We start from the raw sequence: 25,095 nt of genomic DNA, 5'->3' as shown, positions 1-25,095 counted from the left end.
GCCTCCAAAGCTGTACGGAAAGCTTGCAGGGAACAAAAGCTCCCGAGCAAATCCGATCAGATTACTTAGCCCGGACCCGGCAAGGGCGGGGCAATTCCACCTCCAGCAAGGACATTTGGAAACCATGGCAACAGGCCCCTCCCCCAGAAGATCAGCGAGAACCGCCAGCCAAGACCAAGTCTACCAATCAATGAGAATGGCAGAACTCCAGCGCTAGGGGAATACTGCACAAAGAATTCATGGCTTTTTTACCATGATTCTTTAGTCTTTCAAAGTTAATTATTTTTTTTAACTGTCTTTTTTCTTTTTTTTTTTTTTGAATTTTTCTTTTTCCCTTTTTCAACCAACATCTTATCAATCCCTTTTTTAAAAAACATTTCTTTTTTTCATTTTTAGAGTCATATTCTATCCCTTCATAGTAGTTACCCGTATTTTTGGCATATATATATAAGCTGTTCTCTCTTTAAAATTTTGAGATAGTTTCTAAATCTCTAGTGTATGGTTTTTTTCTACTCCCCTGCCTGATCACATTCTCTCCCTTTTTTTTTCTTTTTTTTTAAATCCTTTTCTTTCTTTTTTTTAAACAACTTATCAATTCCTTTCATAAAATTTTTTATAATTTCCATCTTTACAGTCATATTGATCCCTTCATCATATCAACCCTTATTTTTGTACATATATAAGTTTTTCTTTCTTTAAAATTTTGGGAGGCACTTTCTTTTAACAGACCAAAATACACCCAAAATCTAGTGTGTGGCACTGATCTATATACCAGCCTGATCATATTTGATCACATTCTGGTTTTGTTTTGTTTTGTTCTGTTTTTGTTTGTTTTTATCTTTTTCTTTTTTTTTTCTTTTTCTTTTTTCTCTCTTTCCCTTTCTTTTCCCACTGCTTCAGGTCTTTTCTGATTTGTTTAGAGTATATTTTCTAGGGACGTTGTTACCCTGCTAGCATTTTGTTCTCTCATTAATCTATTCTCCTCTGCACAAAATGACAAGACGGAAAAAATCACCTCAACAAAAAGAACAAGAGGTAGTACCGACTGCCAGGGACCTACTCAATACGGACATTAGTACGATGTCAGATCTAGAGTTCAGAATCATCACTTTAAAGATACTAGCTGGGCTTGAAAAAAGCATGGAAGTTATTAGAGAAACCCTTTCTGGAGAAGTAAAAGAACTAAAATCTAACCAAGTCAAAATCAAAAAGGCTATTAATGAGGTGCAATAAAAAATGGGGGCGCTAGCTGCTAAGATAAATGAGGCAGAAGAGAGAATCAGTGATATAGAAGACCAAATGATGGAAAATAAAGAAGCTGAGAAAAAGAGAGATAAACAACTACTGGATCACGAGGGCAGAATTCGAGAGATAAGTGATACCATAAGACGAAACAATGTTAGAATAATTGGGATCCCAGAAGAAGAAGAAAGAGAGAGAGGGGCAGAAGGTATAATGGAGCAAATTATAGCAGAGAACTTCCCTAATTTGGGGAAGGAAACAGGCATCAAAATCCAGGAAGCACAGAGAACCCCTCTCAAAATCAATAAAAATAGGTCAACACCCCGACATCTAATAGTAAAACTTACGAGTCTCAGAGACAAAGAGAAAATCCTGAAGGTAGCTCGGGAGAAGAGATCTGTAACCTACAATGGTAGAAACATTAGATTGGCAACAGACCTATCCACAGAGACCTGGCAGGCCAGAAAGGACTGGCATGATATATTCAGAGCACTAAATGAGAAAAATATGCAGCCAAAAATACTATATCCAGCTAGGCTGTCATTGAAAATTGAAGGAGAGATAAAAAGCTTCCAGGACAAACAAAAACTAAAGGAATTTGCAAACACAAAACCAGCCCTACAAGAAATCTTGAAAGGGGTCCTCTAAGCAAAGAGAGACCCTAAAAGCAATATAGACCAGAAAGGAACACAGACAATATACAGTAACAGTCACCTTACAGGCAATACAATGGCACTAAATTCCTATCTTTCAATAGTTACCCTGAATGTAAATGGGCTAAATTCCCCAATCAAAAGACACAGGCTATCAGACTGGATTAAAAAACAAGACCCATCGATATGCTGTCTGCAAGAGACTCATTTTAGACCCAAAGACACCCCCAGATTGAAAGTGAGGGGGTGGAAAACCATTTACCATGCTAATGGACACCAAAAGAAAGCTGGGGTGGCAATCCTTATATCAGACAAATTAGATTTTAAACCAAAGACTGTAATAAGAGATGAGGAAGGACATTATATCCTACTTAAAGGGTCTACCCAACAAGAAGATCTAACAATTGTAAATATCTATGCCCCTAACATGGGAGCAGCCAATTATATAAGGCAATTAATAACAAAAGCAAAGAAACACATCGACAACAATACAATAATAGTGGGGGACTTTAACACCCCCCTCACTGAAATGGACAGATCGTCTAAGCAAAAGATCAACAAGGAATAAAGACTTTAAATGACACACTGGACCAAATGGACTTCACAGACATATTCAGAACATTCCATCCCAAAGCAACGGAATACACATTCTTCTCTAGTCCCCATGGAACATTCTCCAGAATCGATCACATCCTAGGTCATAAATCAGGTCTCAACTGGTACCAAAAGATTGGGATCATTCCCTGCCTATTTTCAGACCACAATGCTTTGAAACTAGAACTCAATCACAAGAGGAAAGTCGGAAAGAACTCAAATACATGGAGGCTAAAGAGCATCCTACTGAAGAATGAATGGGTCAACCAGGAAATTAAAGAAGAATTAAAAAAATTCATGGAAACCAATGAAAATGAAAACACAACTGTTTAAAATCTTTGGGATGCAGCAAAGGCAGTCCTAAGAGGAAAGTATATAGCAATACAAGCGTTTCTCAAGAAACAAGAAAGTTCTCAAGTACACAACCTAACCCTACACCTAAAGGAGCTGGAGAAGGAACAGCAAATAAAGCCTAAACCCAGCAGGAGAAGAGAAATAATAAAGATCAGAGCAGAAATCAATGAAATAGAAACTAAAAGAACAGTAGAACAGATCAACGAAACAAGGAGCTGGTTCTTTGAGAGAATTAACAAGATTGATAAACCCCTGGCCAGACTTATCAAAAAGAAAAGAGAAATGACCCAAATCAACAAAATCATGAATGAAAGAGGAGAGATCACAACCAACACCAAAGAAATACAAACAATTATAAGAACATATTATGAGCAACTCTATGCCAGCAAATTAGATAATCTGGAAGAAATGGATGCATTCCTAGAGATGTTTCAACTACCAAAACTGAACCAGGAAGAAATAGAAAACCTGAACAGACCTATAACCACTAAGGAAATTGAAGCAGTCATCAAAAATCTCCCAAAAAACAAAAGCCCAGGGCCAGATGGCTTCCCAGGGGAATTCTACCAAACATTTCAAGAAGAATTAATACCTATTCTTCTGAAACTGTTTCAAAAAATAGAAATGGAAGGAAAACTTCCAAACTCATTTTATGAGGCCAGCATTACCTTGATCCCAAAACCAGACAAAGACCCCATCAAAAAGGAGAATTACAGACCAATATCCCTGATGAACATGGATGCAAAAATTCTCACCAAAATACTAGCCAATAGGATCCAACAGTACATTAAAAGGATTATTCACCATGACCAAGTGGGATTTATCCCTGGGCTGCAAGGTTGGTTCAACATCCGCAAATCAATCAATGTGATACAATACATTAACAAAAGAAAGAACAAAAATCATATGATCGTCTCAATAGATGCAGAAAAAGCATTTGACAAAGTACAGCATCCTTTCTTGATCAAAACTCTTCAGAGTATACGCATAGAGGGTACCTACCTCATCATCATAAAAGCCATCTATGAAAAACCTACAGCAAATATCATTCTCAATGGGGAAAAACTGAGAGCTTTCCCCCTAAGGCCAGGAACGCGGCAGGGATGTCCACTATCACCACTGCTATTCAACATAGTATTGGAAGTCCTAGCCACAGCAATCAGACAACAAAAAGAAATCAAAGGCATCCAGATCGGCAAAGAAGAAGTCAAACTCTCATTCTTTGCAGATGATATGATACTCTATGTAGAAAACCCCAAAGACTCCACCCCAAAACTGCTAGAACTCATACAGGAATTCAGTCAAGTGGCAGGATATAAAATCAATGCACAGAAGTCAGTGGCATTCCTATACACCAACAACAAGACAGAAGAAAGAGAAATTAAGGAGTCGATCCCATTTACAATTGCACCCAAAACCATAAGATACCTAGGAATAAATCTAACCAAAGAGGCAAAGGATCTGTACTCAGAAAACTATAAAATATTCATGAAAGAAATTGAGGAAGACATGAAGAAATGGAAAAACGTTCCATGCTCATGGATTGGAAGAACAAATATTGTGAAGATGTCAATGCTACCTAGAGCAATCTACACATTCAATGCAATCCCCATCAAAATACCATCCACTTTTTTCAAAGAAGTGGAACAAATAATCTTAAAATTTGTATGGAACCAGAAAAGACCCCGCATAGCCAGAGGAATGTTGAAAAAGAAAAGCAAAGCTGGCGGCATCACAATTCCGGACTTCCAGCTCTATTACAAAGCTGTCATCATCAAGACAGTATGGTACTGGCACAAAAACAGACACATAGATCAATGGAACAGAATAGAGAGCCCAGAAATGGACCCTCAACTCTATGGTCAACTCATCTTTGACAAAGCAGGAAAGAATGTCCAATGGAAAAAAGACAGTCTCTTCAACAAATGGTGTTGGGAAAATTGGATAGCCACATGCAGAAGAATGAAACTGGACCATTTCCTTACACCACACACAAAAATAGACTCCAAATGGTTGAAAGACCTCAATGTGAGACAGGAGTCCATCAACATCCTAAAGGAGAACACAGGCAGCAACCTCTTTGACCTCAGCCACAGCAACTTCTTCCTAGAAACATCGCCAAAGGCAAGGGAAGCAAGGGCAAAAATGAACTATTGGGACTTCATCAAGATAAAAAGCTTTTGCAAAGCAAAGGAAACAGTCAACAAAACCAAAAGACAACTGACAGAATGGGAGATGATATTTGCAAATGACATATCAGATAAAGGGCTAGTATCCAAAATCTATAAAGAACTCATCAAACTCAGCACCCAAAGAACAAAGAATCCAATCAAGAAATGGGCAGAAGACATGAACAGACATTTTTCCAAAGAAGACATCCAAATGGCCAACAGATACATGAAAAAGAGCTCAACATCGCTCGGCATCAGGGAAATCCAAATCAAAACCTCAATGAGATACCACCTCACACCGGTCAGAATGGCTAAAATTAACAAGTCAGGAAACGACAGATGTTGGCAGGGATGCGGAGAAAGGGGAACCCTCCTACGCTGTTGGTGGGAATGCAAGCTGGTGCAGCCACTCTGGAAAACAGTATGGAGGTTCCTCAAAAAGTTGAAAATAGAGCTACCATACGATCCAGCAATTGCACTACTGGGTATTTACCCCAAAGATACAAAAGTAGGGATCCGAAAGGGTACGTGTACCCCGATGTTTATAGCAGCAATGTCCACAATAGCCAAACTGTGGAAAGAGCCAAGATGTCCATCGACAGATGAATGGATAAAGAGTGGTATATATATATACAATGGAATATTATGCAGCCATCAAAAGGAATGAGATCTTGCCATTTGCAACAACGTGGATGGAACTGGAGGGTATTATGCTGAGCGAAATAAGTCAATCAGAGAAAGACATGTATCATATGATCTCACTGATATGAGGAATTCTTAATCTCGGGAAACAAACTGAGGGTTGCTGGAGTGGGGGGTGGGGTGGGAGGGATGGGGTGACTGGGTGATAGACACTGGGGAGGGTATGTGCTCTGGTAAGCGCTGTGAATTGTGCAAGACTGTTGACTCTCAGATCTGTACCTCTGAAACAAATAATGCAATATATGTTAAGAAAAAAAAAGAAGAAGAAGGTAGCAGGAGGGGAAGAATGAAGCGGGGGAAATCGGAGGGGTAGACGAACCATGAGAGACGATGAACTCTGAAAAACAAACTGAGGGTTCTAGAGGGGAGGGGGGTGGGAGGATGGGTTAGCCTGGTGGTGGGTATTGAGGAGGGCACATTCTGCATGGAGCACTGGGTGTTATGCACAAACAATGAATCATGGAACACTACATCTAAAACTAATGATATAATGTATGGGGATTAACATAAGAATAAAAAAAAAAGTCAGTGTTGGAAGGTAGACCATATTTCATGACAGTGTTTTAGCTTGATGTAGATCTCTTTTTTAAAAGACTTTATTTATTTGACAGAGAGGGAACACAAGCAGGGGGAGCAGCAGGCAGAGGGAGAAGCAGACTCCCCACTGAGCAGGGAGCCCGATGCGGGACTCGATCCCAGGACCCCAGGGTCATGACCTGAGCTGAAAACAGACGCTTAACCAACTGAGCCATCCAGATGCCCCTTGATTTATATCTTTTAAACATCTTGATGCAGGGTTTGTCAGCTTCCATTTGTGCCCTTGCTCTGCGCCCACCAATTTAGAAGCATGCCTGCTCTTTTTGCTAATTTTTTTTTTTTATAGTGAAGAGAAACATCACCTCCCATGTGAATGAAGAAAGCTTGATCTCATATCTGATGATCTTTAAAGAAGAATCGTGATGTGCTGTAATTACCTTTTCATGATCAAGGAGCTCTTGTAAAATAACTTGTCTTTCCCGACACAGTTCCAAGAAATCTTCAGAGTGCAGACTTTCATGTAAGGCAGGGAAGAAGGTCAGCTGGGTGCAGTCCACTGCCACCTCCTCTCTCCCGCTCTCGGCTTTCTTTGGTGTCAGCTCATCTGCAGCAGTATAAAGGGACACACATTTTTGGCACGAGCCACCTGACCTCACGAGGGATGTGCACAGCATGGTCATGAGTCACCGAGAGAAACTGCAAGGTTTCAGGGCAGAGGTGAGTGGTGTGGATCTCAGCGTGTCCCTCACTGTGTCTGAAAGTGGGTGTCACCTCTCTGACTCTGTGGTGCGGTCAACACACTGTTAGGTTGATTCACTCTGGAAGGTGTGCCCAGGTCCGGCTGCTCTGCAGGTCCAGTGTGACCACGGGGCACTACTTCAAAATTCACACTTATTAATCAGTAGAGAAATTCCTTCTAGGGTCATTTAGAATCTGTTTCTTTCTGAACTTCACTTTATTCGTTCTTTTAAAAGAGTGGGGTTTTTTTTTCTATTTTTTTCTAATTATGGATGCACTATGATCTTAGTGTAAAAAAAAACAAAAACAAAACAAAACTTGGAAAACCCATGAAATTGTGAGAATAAATTTAAAATATTTGAGTAGAACAAATATCACTCATGCACCCAGATATAGTACTAATAACAACAGCTCGGATGTAGTAAGTAAGCTCTTTCTCTGTGCTGGATGCTTTTGATGACATTTTTTTCATCTACTCCTATCAGGTTGTGGTTTCTATTTCAACCTCCCTTCACAATCAGGGAAGAGTGAAAGAGGCTAATTACTTTGCTCAAAGTCATATGGTCACAAAGAACTAGAGGCCGAATCTGAACTAAGTCTGTTTCTCCTCCCTGTTCACAATTTGAACAAGTTCTTTACTTCTAATATCTTTTCCAAATGTATATGTATATGTGTGTGCATGTGCGTGCGTGCACACACACGCACGTGATTTTTTGACATGATAGGAATTATGCTGCATCTACAGTTTTTTTTTTCCTAGAATTTTTAAAAAGATTTTATTTATTTAACAGAGAGAGAGAGAGCACAAGCAGGGGGAGCTGCAGAGGGAGAGGGAGAAGCAGACTCCCTGCCGAGCAGGGAGCCCAATGTGGGACTCGATCCCAGGACCCCGGGATCATGACCTGAGCCGAAGGCAGACGCTTCACTGACTGAGCCACCCAGGCACCCCATCTTTTCAAGAACTTTTTAAGACTATATTAGGAACACTTTCTCATTCCATTTAAAGCTCTTTGAACTCACCTAAAATGGTTGTATAACATTCTATTCTGTGGCTCTTTCATAATCACCTAATCCATCTCCAATTTTTTGGAGGCACAGACAGTTTCTATTTCTACCCTGAATGCATTGTGCTGCGATCATGCGTGTGCACACCTAGACTTACTTCCTAAGCATGCACTCCCGGGCACAGACATTTGGGTGCCTGCTGAGCGCAGACCTACATGATTTCTGGATCCTACTCCCCCGCCCTGTCCTAGATGTCCACTCTCCTAAAGGAGGCAGGTGTATGGCACATGACTGCAAAGTTGAGGGGCTACTGGCCATTTTCTTTGTGTTAAGATGCTCACCTCTTTGAGCTCCTCCTCTCCTGGGAGTCTCCCAGCTGGATGAATGGAAGTGTGTGCTGCTTAAAGCAACAGCCACCACAGGCTTTTCCCCATGCGGGGAGAACGCCGTATATAAACAGACACCCAGGAAAGCACAGGGGAGAACCATAAGCCCTTTCTTCTTCTTCCCTGGCTGAGCTCCCTACTGGGGCTGGGGTCTGTATATGGGGACGAGGAGATTCAGCAGCCCATGCCCACAGGACACCAGCACATGCTTTCCACCACCACCATCTCTGCAGATTCCCCCTCTGTTCTTGGAGCTGTGGGGCTTGGGGTAAAGAGAAGAGAAGCAAATGGGCATTACGACATTATCCCAAGTCCTATGCCCCAGGGACCCCCAAATCAACCTGGGATCAGGGCCCAGCGCCCTCACATCTGGGCGCTATTACTGCAGACTGGCAAGCCAGCACGTTCAATGCAAAATCCAGTAGTCAGGCACTAAATGAGACAAGTTAGATCAGCGCTCAGAAGTTGTCATTTGGTTAAGGATACCACACTAGCTACACCTCAGGAGGCAATGAAACTCACAGACAGGGAGTGTTTGAAGAAAAAAGGCACAGTGTGGTAGAAACACAAAATCTGGAATAGAGTGCATATGTCTGTGTGTGTCTGCAGGTTGTATTTGTGTGTGTGTGCATGTATGTTTGGATGTGTTCATGCCAAATGACCTCTGAAAATAAACCCTGGATTTCCAGCAAGCCAACTCAACCAAATTCCTCCATGAGAATTATACAAATAAAGAGTAAGTGTAAGCATCAAAAATGATTCGAAGTATTTTTTTTTAGCCTGGGAAATAATAATGATTATTGTAGCTGTCATTTTTATAATCAGAATTCAGTGTAAAAAGTACTAAATATTTCTTTTACCCATTTTTACTTTAAAGCATTTTCTTCCCATGTATTTTGGGTCACATACTGAGCGTGTATTTGTATTACTTGAGGACACTTTTAAGATCTCTCTGATCTAGCAAATTGACAAGATAAAATTCTTACTGTTACAGCCTTAACATAAAATTCTTCACCTAACAGAGAGCCAAGGTCTGGAATAGGTTCCTCCTCATTCTGGAGAGCACAGTAAGGAAAAGAGTCTTAGCATTACCTACTTTAGACTGGCAGCATTTTCTTCTTCAAAATATTAATTTCAGATTAAGTAAAACCAAGAAGTGGTTTAATTACGAATGAAAAATAGGTAAACTGATAAATGGAATACCTTGCTTTTCAACATCTGTTTCTGAAACATTGCCATTTCTGTCTTGGTTTTCCTGAAATAAAACCAGAGAAAAGAGAAATGAAATCCTGAAGACTACTGCTGTGCCCTCCACCCCATCACACAGACCCATAAACACACACATATGCATGTGACCCCCTGGAATTACTCATATACTGGAGTCTTAGATGCAAGTAGGGAGGGATGCTAAATCCTAAAGGACCACAATAAAATGCAAGTATTCATGGTCCCGAGTCAAAGGGGAAAAAACCCACAATCTTCCATTAAGTAGGGCTTACAGTAATTACCAAAGATGATGCCAAAATGGGATTCAATAGCATCCCGGATGTCTGTGGTATGGGCCACCCTGGAGAGGGGACCAGGCACAGGATCTGGGGCTGGGCAGCCTGAGAGACTGGAGACCAGGTTTTCTAGCCAGCTTTTGACTTTGTCACTAGCAGAGAGGGCAGGATACTTACTTTTCCTTCCTCACTTCCTAAGGAATGTATTGAGGGAAAAATACTACATAAAACCAGAGATTTATTGATAGTACATTAAAAATTCAAGTGTCTACTGAACAAATGAAATATAATTTTTTTCATTAAGTTTTATAAAGGATTTAAAGTGGATAAAAGATCCTGAGGTTACAGACTAGAGAATAAATCTGAATGTAGAAGGAAATGTCTTGCATTCCAGTGTTTGGAAGGCTGCCTTTTAGAATATCTTGAATCAGAATTGTTCAACGAGGACATGAAAAAACTATTAACAGATTTTTCCATATCCACTCCTAATCCAACTGGTTCCCCATTCTTTAAAAGGCAACACTGTCAGTTTGATGACACAGAGTTCAAACTTCATCACAGCAAACTTCCAGGGACTACCCAGATTCCGTTGGTTGGGAATCCAATATGGCCTCAATGCTGTTTGGATTACATGGGTCACAGGCTCAAGCTTGCAGAAATTGCTGAGTTCAAGATATTTCCATTGTAAAACTTGTTACGAGATTGGTTGTACAATAATGCCCATAGCAGCGCTGGTTATGACTGCTCCATGGTAAATAATTTGTACAAACAGACAATGGCCATCACTTGGCTCTTTGCAAACACTGATGTCCAGATTATCCCACTGGACTTTTCTGGATGTCGGTGTGGTACTGGGTTAGTGGTGTCAATATGAACCACTCCACTAGTCATTCACTCACTCATTTACTTACTCAATCAGGCTGTAGTTAGAGCATCCTTTCTATGTACCAGGGAGAAAGTGTTTCTTTTCTTCTGTTAAATGGTATCAAAAATTAATTACAGCACTCCTACATTTAACTGTGCACATGAGCTCTCCTGCCTGCCCATGCCAAAGCATTCCCAAAGCACTCCTGATGAAAGGAACATGAGAAGGAAAAGCAAAGGAGACACTTCCCTACACATTTCCTGCCTGGAAGCATCACTGTTTTGCTGCATCAAACTCTTACCTTGAGCCTTTCTGGACTCAGGGTCTCCAGCGGAGACAAGCGTCTGATGCGTTTCCTCATGCGAGCTGGTCCTTCTCTCCAGTCCAGTTCCCACCTGGAGCAAAGTGTGGCTTCTGCTGTTTGGCCCCACAAGCCTAGCTCCCCAAAGAGCTGCTCCTGAATCCTGGCCCAGGCATTGGCTGCCTTGATTATGTCACATCTCTGTCTCTGGGAAGCAGAAGTACAGGGTCACTCCTATACACATTTTCTCATGGCCTTGGCCCCAAACCTCTGGGGGGGGTGAACAGACCAAGCCCTCTTAATTGTTTGAGAAAAATAACCCCCTCTAGGTGACCCTGAGCACCCTGAGGGTGTGTAATGTACCCTGGAACCAGGAACAGGCCAGGAGAAGGGATCAGTTTTTTAGCTTTGAGACCATTTAATCCAGGTTGGAGGAGGAGAAAACCATATGCCTTTTGGCCTTCAGAGCCATGTGACTGTAAATCATTCTTGGAACTAGAAAATTCCCATGAAAAATATAACAGACAGGGTATCTGGATGGCTCAGTCAGTTAAGTGTCTGCCTTCAGCTCAGGTCATGATCTCAGGGTCCTGGGATCGAGTCCTGCGTCAGGCTCCCTGCTCAGTGGGGAGTCTGCTTCTCCCTCTCCCTCTGCTCCTCCCACTGATTGTGCTCTCTTTCTTTCTCTCTCTCAAATAAATAAATAAAATCTTTAAAAAATATATATAACAGACAACACAGTGCTTAGTCCATGGTCTTTGGCGTCAGATGAATCTGGGTTGTCATGATGTTTCTGCTATTCCCTAGTAGTCTAGGAAGCTGAAGCCCCCTCATCAAATGCAGTTAATAATATTACAGTAATAATAAGACCATGGGTTTATGTAGGGCTTAAATGAGACAATATTTTCAAGAGTTTTATATGGTGACTTGCCTCATAAACAGTATTATTACTGTGAATAAAGCAAATCCTATTTTTGGGACAGGTAAATCTGTTTTATAAACAGAACACAGAATCCTATTTCAAAGCAAGATTACTTTGTTTCTCCACAGTTCTTTTTTTTTTTTTTAAAGATTTATTTATTTATTTGAGAGAGCGAGAATGAGAGGAGAGTACATGAGAGGGGGGAGGGTCAGAGGGAGAAGAGCAGGCTCCTCGCCGAGCAGGGAGCCCGATGCGGGACTCGATCCCGGGACTCCAGGATCATGACCTGAGCCGAAGGCAGTTGCTTAACCAACTGAGCCACCCAGGTGCCTTTCACAGTTCTTAAATTCATATCCAAAATAGTTACAGCATTTTACATAATACTCTGATTGGTTAATAAGGAACTCCAGAAAAATAAAGTCTGTCCAAAGCCTTTTATAGGGATTAGGTTATATGAAATGAATACTCATTTGGGGAAAATACTTCAGCTCCCTGGAGATTGCTGCTGGGTTTGGAATAACCAATAGAGTTTCATAGAGGATGAACAATGCCAAACAATGTTCACCCTGGCCTTAAAATTAGTCTTTTAAGAATATCCTCTTCACCCCAAAAGATCTACCTATACAGCCTGCGGGTTCACGGCTGCCTGAGTCTTCATCACAGTGCAAATAAGTTGTCTGGAATACCTGTGGCCAGACAGATATGTGTCAGTGCTGAGACCCCTCAGAGATGAGTGATTGTTTAGTCCATGATAGAAATCTACAAGTAGTCCCAGGACAGAGGACATGAGATGTCCAAATAGCAAAAGCCCTGAGTTCCCACACCTGAAAGGTGCTCTATGATGCCCATGGTTCTGCACCAGGTAAGGTCCTCTTTCAGTTTAAAGCTTGAGCCAAATGCCACACCAGAGACTCAGAGGCAGGGTTTCTGGTATGTTAGAGGTAGCTATGATTTGGGGCTGAATGGAAACTTTTGGGTAGCATCGATGAGCTTTTCCTCTGGGCAACCAGCCTGTCCCTTCTTTTGGTCCCCCATGCTTTGGAGGGGCTGAGCCCAGCCCTGGCTTCAGTTTTGAAGGGCATCTAAGTCTGGCTAATCCAAGGGGTGGAGGGTGATTATAGGATGGGCTAGTGTGCATCATTCCCCGGGACTCGGAATGGTGCTCTCTGCAGCCCATCTGGAGCAGACAGTGCAGAGAGGTGGATGTATGGGTACACGGTCTGACCACCTGCCCCGAGCCAGGGTGCCTTTATGTGCATCGGCAGTGCCCCCTAAGGCAGAGACAGCCCACAAGCATGTAGTTCAGCAAGAAGACACGGCCTTTGTACCAGTTAGAGAGTGGTTCCCAGGCTTTACATGAACCCTGCCTACTTCTAGGATGCACAGACTGAGGAGCAGAGTGTGAGTTCACCTCAGCTCACATGCTCCTCATCCATGTTCATTGGCACCTTGATGTTGTAGGAATCTCATACATAGGTGTGCGTGTGTGTTGATGTGAATGTGGGGGGGGGGGGGGAGTGTGTGAAATAGAGGAAGAGGGAGAGAGAGGAAACTGACTGCTTAGAACAGAGCTTGAGTACCTGGATCCAGCTCTTCTTGAAGACTGGCTTCCCCTAGATTTTTTAGTACGACATAATAGTTCATTTACTGCCTAAGCCAGTTTGAGCTGAGTTTCTGATATTTGCATTTGAAAGAGCAATGACATCGCTGCTATGAACATTGCTGTGCAGGTGCCCCTTCAGATCCCTACATTTGTATCTTTGGGGTAAATACCCAGGACTGCAATTGCTGGGTCATAGCGTAGCTCTATTTTTAACTTCTTGAGGAACCTCCACACTGTTTTCCAGAGTGGCTGCACCAGCTTGCATTCCCATCAACAGTGTAGGAGGGTTCCCCTTTCTCTGCATCCTCGCCAACATTTGTTGTTTCCTGACTTGTTAATTTTAGCCATTCTGACTGGTGTGAGGTGGCATCTCATTGGTTTTGATTTGTATTTCCCTGATGCCAAGGGATGCTGAGCATTTTTTCAATAGCCAAACTTTGGAAAGAGCCAAGATGTACATCGACAGATGAATGGATAAAGAAGATGTGATATATATGTATATGTGTGTTGTATACACACACACACACATATACATACAATGCAATATTACTCAGCCATCAAAAAGGATGAAGTCTTACCATCTACATCCATGTGGATGGAACTGGATGGTATTATGCTGGAAGAAACAAATCAATCAGAGAAAGATAATTATCATATAGTTTCACTCATGTGGACTATAAGAAACAATGCAGAGGATCATAGGGGAAGGGAGGAAAAATTGAATGGGAAGAAATCAGAGAGGGAGATGAACCATGAGAGACTCTTACCTATAGGAAACAAACTGAGGGTTGCTGGAGGGGAGGTGGGTGATGGGATGGGGTAACTGGGTGATGGGCATTAAGGAAGGCACGTGATGTAATGACACTGGGTGTTATAAGCAACTGATGAATTACTGAACTCTACATCTGAAACTAATGAACTATATGTTGGCTAACTGAATTTAAATTAAAAAAAAAAAGAAAGAGCTGTGACAAACACTTGATGGATATACAGAAACTGAGCAAGAAATGGCAACAGCCTGTTGGCCCCTAGAGAACTCAAGAGTGCGACAGATACTCTCACATACTAAAAGAAAGGTTACTTCTGGGATGGAAGACTTCTTGCAAAGAGCTTTAACCAGGAAAGCCTGGAATGTCTTAAAAACATCACAGAAAGAATGAGGCATTTCTGCACATTATGGTAAGGACTCCCCATAAGAACAGGACAGTCTGGGTATACAACAGAGCAGAACCAGAGCAGCTGGACCATAAGGAAGAGAACAAATATAATGTGGAAAAGGCAAAGGGGAATCTGGGCAGGGCCAGAGGAGAGGAAACAGTTTTTGCCAGTACTTCTGGAGTGACAAGAAACTGGGGAGACTGAATATTAGAACTGCCTGATTTACTGGTAATATAATGATGGGATATAATGATGCTTGGATTTACTTCCAGGGCATTGGGTAATGTGACCTTGTCATGCTGTGGGCTCCTGCCATCTGCAGAGAAGTCTCAGTTGTGGGTAAAATGCCAAGTTAGAGAAGTCTTACACCACCTATTACTGAAAGCCCTGTGGGGCCAGAATCCCTGAGTCTCACTAGCACCACCCTCCTGGGGAGACCTCATTGAGTACACTTGGGAGAAGCTGTCTTTGAAGAACATGGCAGGTTTCACAAGTCTGATCTCTTTACAGAGTCTGGACATGGCTTTTTTGGAAGTGGAGTGGGGCTTGCACTGGGAAAATGTATTGCCCTTTATAAAAGCAGGGTGGATTCTCCAGACCCCATTATCTCTGGCAGAGGTGATTACCTCTGTATTCCTTTAAATGTTGAAACAATCTGTCTTAAATATTTGAACACTTGGAAAGTATCCTTATGGATTAGCCTCAAAATGCTGATTTTCTCAAAAATACCTCAAACAGCAAAACTCTACACAGCTTTATCAAGTACTCTCTGAACCCCATTCAGTCCCACTGCTGAAAATGAGCCAGGCGAATGTTCTAGAAGGCTGTATAGTTTCCTTCTGGGCTCAGAGCCTCTGCTGAGGTCCTGTTCTTTCCCGCATGAACTTTCAGTCTCAAAAACTCCAGCAGAAACTTACAAAGTACCACACAGCACATCTCTCCTAGCCATAAGCAAATCACCCAGGCTCTTCCAACCATAAGAAGAGAGATGTTGGGCGCCTGGGTGGCTCAGTTGGTTAAGCGACTGCCTTCGGCTCAGGTCATGATCCTGGAGTCCCGGGATCGAGTCCCACATCGGGCTCCCTGCTCGGCGGGGAGTCTGCTTCTCCCTCTGACCCTCCTCCCTCTCATGCTCTCTGTCTCTCATTCTCTCTCAAATAAATAAATAAAATCTTAAAAAAAAAAAAAAGGAAGAGAGATGCTCACACTCTTGACTGGATGCTGATTTGGACATTTAAACAAACAACATCCTCTGTCTTGAAATGGAACAAGTGTGGCAAGGATGTCCATAAACAAAGAATGCAATCTTAAACAATTCATCTTATTTTTCCCCCAATAACAATTGAATTTATTAGCCATGTTGCTTGTCCTGAAAGAAGTCAGTGAATACAAATGGTGGGACACTGGATATGCAAGGGTCTGTCTGAGGGGCACAGATAACATGCAAATAAGCCAGCAGGGCACCCATCCCACTGTGCAGTGCAGTCAGCAATGTTGGGGTGGGGGAGATGCCCCTGATGAGGCCCTTCTCCAAAATGAGAGTTTATTTAAGACCAGCCTGTGCTGCCAGAGAAATGAGAATGCCTCGTGATCACTTTGACAGTAGCATGTCCTGTAGTCCCCCAGACTCCTCTTCCACCCCTGTCAAGTCTGATAAACTGCCCCCCCTCCTTACAGAATAGCCAGAGAGGCTGTGTTGCTAACCTGCATGTTTCTGGGGCCCAGGCTGCACATCTCATGAATCCCTAGTCCCAGAGCCAGGTGGGGGCTCCTAAATGAGCTTATATAGAGAGAATTAGACCAGGTAACTTGGCTTAAGTTGATCAGAACCTATTTTGTTTCCCTGACATTTGGGCACCACCGTTTCACCCTTCCTTGGCCCCTCACTCCAGGCACAGCCCATGGTTCCTTACACCCTGCTGCTCTTCTTTTTAGAGTAGAACATCCTAGTATTGACTTCATCACCTTGCTTGGGGTTATTTCTCTACTCTTGGTTCCTCTACTGAGTTTTAAGAATCTTTCAGGCACAGCAGTGGCATTATAATCTCTGCTTTTCCTATACCTAGCATAGTCTTTGGAACAGAGAAATCACAAAGAAAATAATATATTTAGTAAGGTTTTAATACTATATGTTGTGCTCTATTATTAGCAACCATTTTTAAACAACATTTTATTAACAACAACATTGACTAAAGATGAATTTCTTGGCCATTCCATAACCACACATGTATTCCCTTCCAGCTACTTTTGGGCGCTCTACACTTGTTCTTTAATCTTCACAGTTAGGCAGTATGATCCCGTCTTGGAGATGGGGACCCTGAGGTTCAGACTGCACACATGGGAAGAGGCAGACCTGAGACTCAACTAGAGATCTCATTGGCATAACAGACAATGCTCTTTATTCTGACTGTCCAGAAATCACACCTAGAGAGGTGTTTTAACTATTTAAATCTGCCCTGATGAGTGGTGACCCCTTGCATTTCGGAGAAAATGCAAAAGCCCTAAGGTGGCAGCAAGCCCTGCATTCTCTGGTCATGCCTCATCTTCACCCTTGTTTGTCCCCAGCTCAGGTCACCCAGTCACTTCTTCTTCCAGTTAACTGGCCACATCCAGCTCTTTCCTGATCAGGACCTTCCCACATGTCCTCCCTTAGCCAAAAATACATCTTCAAAATACTTCAGCCCATCTTCCTCCTCCTTCAGGTCTCAACTTAATGGTCACTTTCTTGGAAGGGGCCTCTGATCTGCCCAAGTTAAATTCCCCCCACATCATAATCTCTCATTGTACCTATATTTGCCATGTCTCTTGCTTATCATGAGTAATAATGATCTATTTATTTGTGCAGTTATTTAATATATATCCCTCCAGAGAGGTACAGTGAAGCTACCAGAGAGTGAGGCCCATGTCTGTTCTCTGTACAACTGTGCCCCTAGCTCACAGCACAGGGTCTGAGGCACCCTGGGCTCTTGACACCTATTTACTAGTGGATGCATTAGTAGATGAGAGGATAAACATGCCGCCTGTCTCCTCAGCTGCTCACAGCATGGGTCCAAATCCACTGCACAGGTCATGCAAGAAGAACTGAATCACTGCTGACCAATTACTGACTTAGCCAACTAGAATTTAAACCGAAGGCCTTTCTGATTCTTTATTTCAGATTCAAGATAGATTCCAGTCTTTTGTGCAGAGAAAAGAGCTCGTTTATTACCTGTACATGATCTTTGTATAAAGATGCATATAGTTCCTGTCCTCTTCTTCTGTAGTTCTCAATACATGACACAAAATCCTGGAAAAGAGAGGAAACAAGTCACAGCTTAATGACAGTTGTGATTTTAGATGAGAACTGCTCTACTCTGACCAATTATCAGGGGAAATAACAGTTACAAGTTTTGTTGGTCAAATCAATCAATCACAACCTCATAAATCAAGACTTCACCTATGTTGATAACACACACACACACACACGTCTATGGGTTACTTCCACTTCCAGCTATGATGACCTAGCTTATAACAGGCCAATCTTCCTTCCAAGGATAACTAGAAAAGTCATATTCAAATAATCTGCTTTAAAGATTTTTTTTTTTTTTGACAGAGAGAGACACAGCGAGAGACGGAACACAAGCAGGGGGAGTGGGAGAAGGAGAGGGAGAAGCAGGCTTCCCGCAGAGCAGGGAGCCCAATGTGGGGCTCGATCCCAGGACCCTGGGATCATGACCTGAGCCGAAGGCAGACGCTTAACCGACTGAGCCACCCAGGTGCCCCAATAATCTGCTTTGAGATAGCAGAGAGCTACTAAGAGAGCCAAGACTAAGAGAGTCAAGATCTTGGAGATAAAGAAAACTCACTGAGATGTGCCCAATGACCGATATCTATGATTTTTTTGCCCCTGAGATATTTGCAAGTTTGCAAATAACACAAAAAGTTGAGAAGTCAAGCAGAAAGTGATGGCTAAAAAGCAGAGAAGCTTAACAGAGCTTTTGATCCTTTCAGGTGGCTAAGAAGACAAGAACTGGAATTCAGGCTCACCAAGACATGTAGACCATAAGGGACCAAGAGTCCAGAAATAGGAGAGTAAAGACAAGTAAGCCTAGCTTTCTGCACTGATGTTCTTTAAGCAGCTGCTGACTCATAAGCAGTGTGATTTGTAGAAACCAACAGGAGATGGGTTTTAAAGTGGGATTTCTGAAGAGCTGCACCATAGGAATAAAGGCAAATTGGAAATAGATCAGGTCTTAGAAAGCTGAAACCCAACTTCCAATGAGCTTAACTTCTGAGTACATTATGGTGATCTGCCCCCACTCCAAATACATGCCAGAATACATCTGCCCCACTCCAAATACATGCCTTCTCCTTTCTGGAGAAGGATCAAATGGAGAATTTTCATACAAAACGTTCAGTGGTCAAGCAGAAATTACCAAAAGGGCCCATAAAAAGGGCCAACAGAAAAACAGATAACAAAAAATACCCACATGTACCCAGGTATTAGAGTTATCACACACGGACCTTAAAATAATGCAAATAATATGGTCCAAAAAAATGCAATATGAGACTTTTGCATGAGATATGGAATCTATGAAAAATAACCAGATAAAAATTCTAAATCTGTGAAATGAACTAATTGAAATTAGAAACTCCATAGGGAAGTTTAACAGCAGAGTGGATACACCTGAACAGAGGGTAAGTGAACTTGAAGAAATATTCTTGCTAAATATGATGAGATAAAAATATGGAAAATATTAAAAAATATGGAAAATATTTAAGAGATAAATACAGTTAGATACATATATAATAGACAAAGCATCTAGCATATGTGGACTGGTGTCTCAAAAGGAGAGGAGATAAAAGAATGGATCAGAAGCAATATCTGAAAAGTTAATGAGAATCTTCCCAAATAGATGAAAGGCAGTGATCCACAAATTTGAGAAACTCTATAATCCTGAAATAATAAATATATAAGAAAATCACACATAAACCCATCACAATGAAACTGCAAAAAAAAAAAGACAAAAAATATTCAAAAAGACAGAAAAAAACATTATATTATCTTTAAGAAGCAACAGTAAGAATTAGAGGCATTGAAAAATGAAACATTTTCAATTCCTGAAAAAAAACAAAACAACAAAAAACCCTGACAAACTCAAAGTCTCTACCCAGTGAAAATATCTTTCAAAAATAAAGACAAACTATAAATAAAGACAATAAATAAATAAAGACAAACTAAAACATTTTCAGGTGACACTGAATGTGTCACCAGTAGAACTGTGTAAGTGAAACACTGAAGGAGCTTTTTAGGTAGAATAAAAATAATTCCATATTGAAGTCTGAATCTTTGGAATGAATGAAAGACTATGGAAATGGTAAGTATATTAGTATATCTAAATGAATATTGGCTGTTGGAAAATACTATAGGAATAATAATGGGATTTGAAAATGGGAACTGAAAAATGAAGAATTAAAATATATGAAAAAGTAACAGAAGGTGGGCAGAGTAAATGAAATAGTGCTCTAAGTTTCTTCAATTAAGAATGAAGGGGGGGGGCGCCTGGGTGGCTCAGTTGGTTAAGCGACTGCCTTCGGCTCAGGTCATGATCCTGGAGTCCCGGGATCGAGTCCCGCATCGGGCTCCCTGCTCGGCAGAGAGTCTGCTTCCCCATCTGACCCTCTCATGCTCTATCTCATTCTCTGTCTCGAATAAATAAATAAAATCTTTAAAAAAAAAAAAAAAGAATGAAGGGGGGAATCGGAGGGGGAGACGAACCATGAGAGACTATGGACTCCGAGAAACAAACTGAGGGTTCTAGAGTGGAGGGGGGTGGGGGGATGGGTTAGCCTGGTGATTGGTATTAAAGAGGGCACGTTCTGCATGGAGCACGGGGTGTTATACGCAAACAATGAATCATGGAACACTACATCAAAAACTAATGATGTAATGTATGGTGATTAACATAACATAATAATAAAAAAATAAAAAATAAAAATAATCTCTAAAGGCTGATACAAAAAAAAAAGAATTTGGAAAAAGGGTCTAATTTACATTAGACTCCAATAGAGCAAATGTGCATGCTGCTATAATTTCTAGGGTAACCACTAAAAACAAAATAAAAGAAGATGTGACTTTCAGCTAATAGGAGGGAAGGACAATAACTTAAAGTAGTTGATAATATGTTGAAAGAGGGAAAAAAAAGGAATAATTAACAGATATAAAAACAAAAAGTTTTAGGGTGCCTGGGTGGCTCAGTCACTAAGCGGCTGCCTTCGGCTCAGGTCATGATCCCAGGGTCCTGGGATCGAGTCCCACATCAGGCTCCCTGCTCAGCGGGAAGCCTGCTTCTCCCTCTCCCACTCCCCCTGCTTGTGTTCCTGCTCTCGCTGTCTCTGTCTCTGTCAAATAAATAAATAAAATCTTTAGAAAACAAAAAACAAAAAAAACAAAAAATTTTAAATAAGATGGACTTAAACTAAAATTGTCATTAATTACATTAAATGTAAATAGACTAAATGCTCCAAATAAAAGATAAACAGTCACATTGTATCAAAAAGTAAAACCTAAGTAAATGTACTTACAAGAGACATTCCTTGAAAATAAGGACACAAAGGGTTGAAAGTGAAAAGATGGTAAAAAAATAAACTGGAGAAACACTAACCAAAAGAAATCTGGTAAAGCTATATAAATGTCACTTGAAGTAGTCTTTAAAGCAAGAATTGTTACTAGGCACAAAGATGGATGTTTCATAACAATAAAGGATAAATACACTATGAAAGTATAAGTTCTAAATGTGAAACATCTAATAACATAGCTTCAAAATATGTACAGAAATAGAACAACAGAACTAAAAGGAGAAACAAACAAGTCTACAACCATACAGGAAGATGTTAACTCATCTCTCAGTAACTAATAGAGTAAGTTGACAAGAAAAATAGAGATATAGAATATTTAAAGAATATAATAAGCAAACCTGATTTAATCAATTGTTTTAAAAAAATGCAGAAGATCAAATAATACAGAATACACAAATGGAATCACTACTGAAACCTGCCACAGGATGGATCATAAAACAAATGTAAAACAATTTCAAATGACTGAAATTACACAGAATATACTTAAAAATTTTTTATTTATTTATTTATTTATTTATTTATTTATTTATTTATTTAATGTTGGTCACCATATAGTAGTACATCATTAGTTTTTGATGTAGTGTTCCATGATTGTTTGTGTATAACACCCAATGCTCCTGAACATAGTGGGGTTAAGTCACAAGCAAATATATTTTTAAATCCCCCCAAATTTAAAAATTAAGCAATAATATTTTAAGTAACCCATGGGTCAAAGAAGAAATCAAAATGGAAGTTAGAAAATATTTTAGCCTAAATTAAAATGAAAATATGACATAATGAAGCATGTATGATAGAGCTAAAACTCTTTTGTGGGAATATATGTGATCATCTATCGTATTATTAGAAAAAAATAAGCATGTAAATTAACCATATATATCAAGAAATTTGAAAAAAAATTTAAACCCAAGGAAAATACATTTAAAATCTCCCCAGAAAGTCTGATTTAAAAAAAAGGAAACAGGCAAAAATTACCAGGAGCAGGAATGAGAAAATGAGACATCATTCTAGATTCTACAAACATTTAAAGAATCATTATGAATAATTTTATGCTAATACATTTGAAATTTGGATGAACTAGACACACTTCCAGGAAAATACAACTTACCAAAATTGACACAAAAAGAAATAGAAAGTCTGAATTTTGCAATATCTGTAATAGAAATTAAATCTATAAATAAAACTCTTCCCACAAAGAAAATTTCAGGCCTGAGCATAAATAGTAGTTAGAGGATGGGAGAGAAATTTTGAGAAAAAATTTCAATTGAAATCAGCAATATACAAAAGCATAATGTATCCCCACAAAATTATTACCAATCCTTCTTAAATTAAAAAAGAAAAAAGAAAAATAGAAGAGGGAACACTTCCAAACTCATTTTATGAGCCTGGCATCATCTTGATACCAAAGCCAGGCAGACATCAGAAAAAAAGAACACCATAGGCCAATATTCCTGATGAACATAGATGTAAAAATCCTCAACAAAATACTAGCAGACAGAATTCAATAGCATATTACAAGAATAATACACCATGACCAAGAGGGATTTTTTTCCCTAGGATGCAAGGATGATTCAACATCTGGGAATCAACCAATGAAATACACCATATTAACAGAATGAAAAACACACACACACACAAACACACATAATCACCTCAAAAGACACAGAGAAAGCATCTGACAAAATTCAACATTTACTCATGATAAAAACTCTCAACAAAAGAAGTATAGGAGGAATTTACCTCAACATAATAAAGGCCATATATGAAAAACCCACAACTAACATCATAATCAATGAGGAAAACTGAAAGCTTTCCCTCTAAGATCCAGCAGAAAGCAAGGATGTCTACTCTCACCACTTCTATTCAACTGGAAGTCCTAACCAGAATAATTAATTAAGAAAAAGAAATAAAAGGCATCCAAATCAGAAAAGAAGATGTAAAATTATCTCTGTCTGCAGATGATATAATCATATATGTAGAAAACCCTACAGACTCAACCAAAAAAACAAAACAAAAACAAAACAACATGTTAGAACTAATAAATATGGTACTTTGAATCTCAGATCTGCACCTCTGAAACAAATAATGCAATATATGTTAAGAAAAAAAAAAAGAAGAAGAAGAAGGTAGCGGGAGGGGAAGAATGAAGCGGGGGAAATCGGAGGGGTGGACGAACCATGAGAGACGATGGACTCTGAAAAACAAACTGAGGGTTCCAGAGGGGAGGGGGGTGGGAGGATGGGTTAGCCTGGTGGTGGGTATTGAGGAGGGCACATTCTGCATGGAGCACTGGGTGTTATGCACAAACAATGAATCATGGAACACTTCATCTAGAACTAGTGATGTAATGTATGGGGATTAACATAAGAATAAAAAAAAATCTGAAAAAAAATATGGTACACACACACACACACTGGAATATTATGCAGCCATCAAAAAATGAAATCTTGCCATTTGCAATGACGTGGATGGAACTAGAGGGTATTATGCTAAGTGAAATAAGTCAATTAGAGAAAGATAAGTATCATATGATCTCACTGATATGAAGATTTTGAGAAACAAGACAGAGGATCATAGAGGAACGGAGGGAAAAATGAAACAAGACGAAACCAGAGAGGGAGACAAACCATAAGAGACTCTTAATCTCAGTAAACAAACTGAGGGTTGCTGGAGGGGAGGGAGGTGGGAGGGATGGGGTGGCTGGGTGATGGACACTGGGTGATGGACACTGATGTACTATGGTGAGCTCTGTGAATTGTATAAGACTGATGAATCACACACTTGTACCCCTGAAACAAATAATACATTATATGTTAAAAAAAAAAAGAACTAATAAATGAATTCAGTAAAGTTGTAGCATATACAACATACAAAATTCAGTTATGTTCTATATGCAAACAACAAACTATCTGAAAAGGAAATTAAAAAAATAATCCCAATCACAATAACAACAAAAAGAGTAAAATAAAATAAATGTAACCAAAGAGTTAAAAGACTTGTACACTAAAAATTATAGAACACTAATGAAGGAAATTAAAGAAGACACAGATAAATGAAAACATATCCCTTATTCATGGATTAAAAGAATTAATACTGTTAAAATGTCCATATTACCTAAAGTGATTTATGACTCAATTAATCTCTATCAAAATCCTAATGGCATTCTTTACAGAAATAGAAAAAGCCATCCTTAAGTTCATATGGAATCACAAAGACCCTGAATAGTCAAAGCAATATTGAATATGAAGAACAAAACCAGAGGCACCACATTTTCTGACTTCAAAATATATTAAAAAACTATATTAATAAAACAGTATAATATTGACATAAACAGACACATAAACCAATAGAACAGAATAAAGACCCAGAAATAAATCCATGCATCTATAGTCAATTGCTCTCCAACAAGAGTGCCAAAAATACACAATGGGGATGTGGTGTATCTTGTGTGTCAATAAATGGTGTTGTTAAAACTGGATATCTACATTCAGAAGAATGAAAGTGGACCCCTATATCACACCGTATCCAAAAATCCATTATAATATGTGCAGAGACATGAATAGACATTTCACTAGAGAATATACAGATGGCAACTAGGCACATGAAAATACATTCTACATCATTATCCATTAGGAAAACGAAAATTAAAGCCACAGTGAGAGAGGGGGGTGGGAGGATGGAGTAACAGGTTGATGGGCATTAAAGAGGGCACGTGATGTAATGAGCACTGGGTGTTATATACAGTCT

General features: G+C 40.1%; 1 protein-coding gene across 3 annotated transcripts in view; it reads right to left on the bottom strand.

Annotated features, from left to right (window-relative positions):
- The window catches only part of WDFY4 (WDFY family member 4), a 292,015-nt gene that overhangs the window by 101,229 nt on the left and 165,691 nt on the right, over positions 1-25,095 (bottom strand). For all 3 annotated transcript variants that reach the window (XM_035023705.1, XM_035023725.1, XM_035023715.1), the window contains exons 40-43: positions 17,942-18,019; positions 11,051-11,257; positions 9,586-9,637; positions 6,691-6,857 (exon numbers count right to left, since the gene is read on the bottom strand). In XM_035023705.1, coding sequence (XP_034879596.1) covers positions 6,691-6,857; positions 9,586-9,637; positions 11,051-11,257; positions 17,942-18,019 — 504 coding nt within the window. The remainder of the gene's footprint in view (positions 1-6,690; positions 6,858-9,585; positions 9,638-11,050; positions 11,258-17,941; positions 18,020-25,095) is intronic.

Source organism: Mirounga leonina, unplaced genomic scaffold (genome assembly GCF_011800145.1).
Source record: "Mirounga leonina isolate KUSES-001 unplaced genomic scaffold, KU_Mleo_1.0 Mir_114, whole genome shotgun sequence".
Classification (NCBI taxonomy): Eukaryota; Metazoa; Chordata; class Mammalia; order Carnivora; family Phocidae; genus Mirounga; species Mirounga leonina.
Note: the sequence above shows the minus strand (reverse complement) of the source record. Positions and strands in the feature narration are given on the sequence as shown.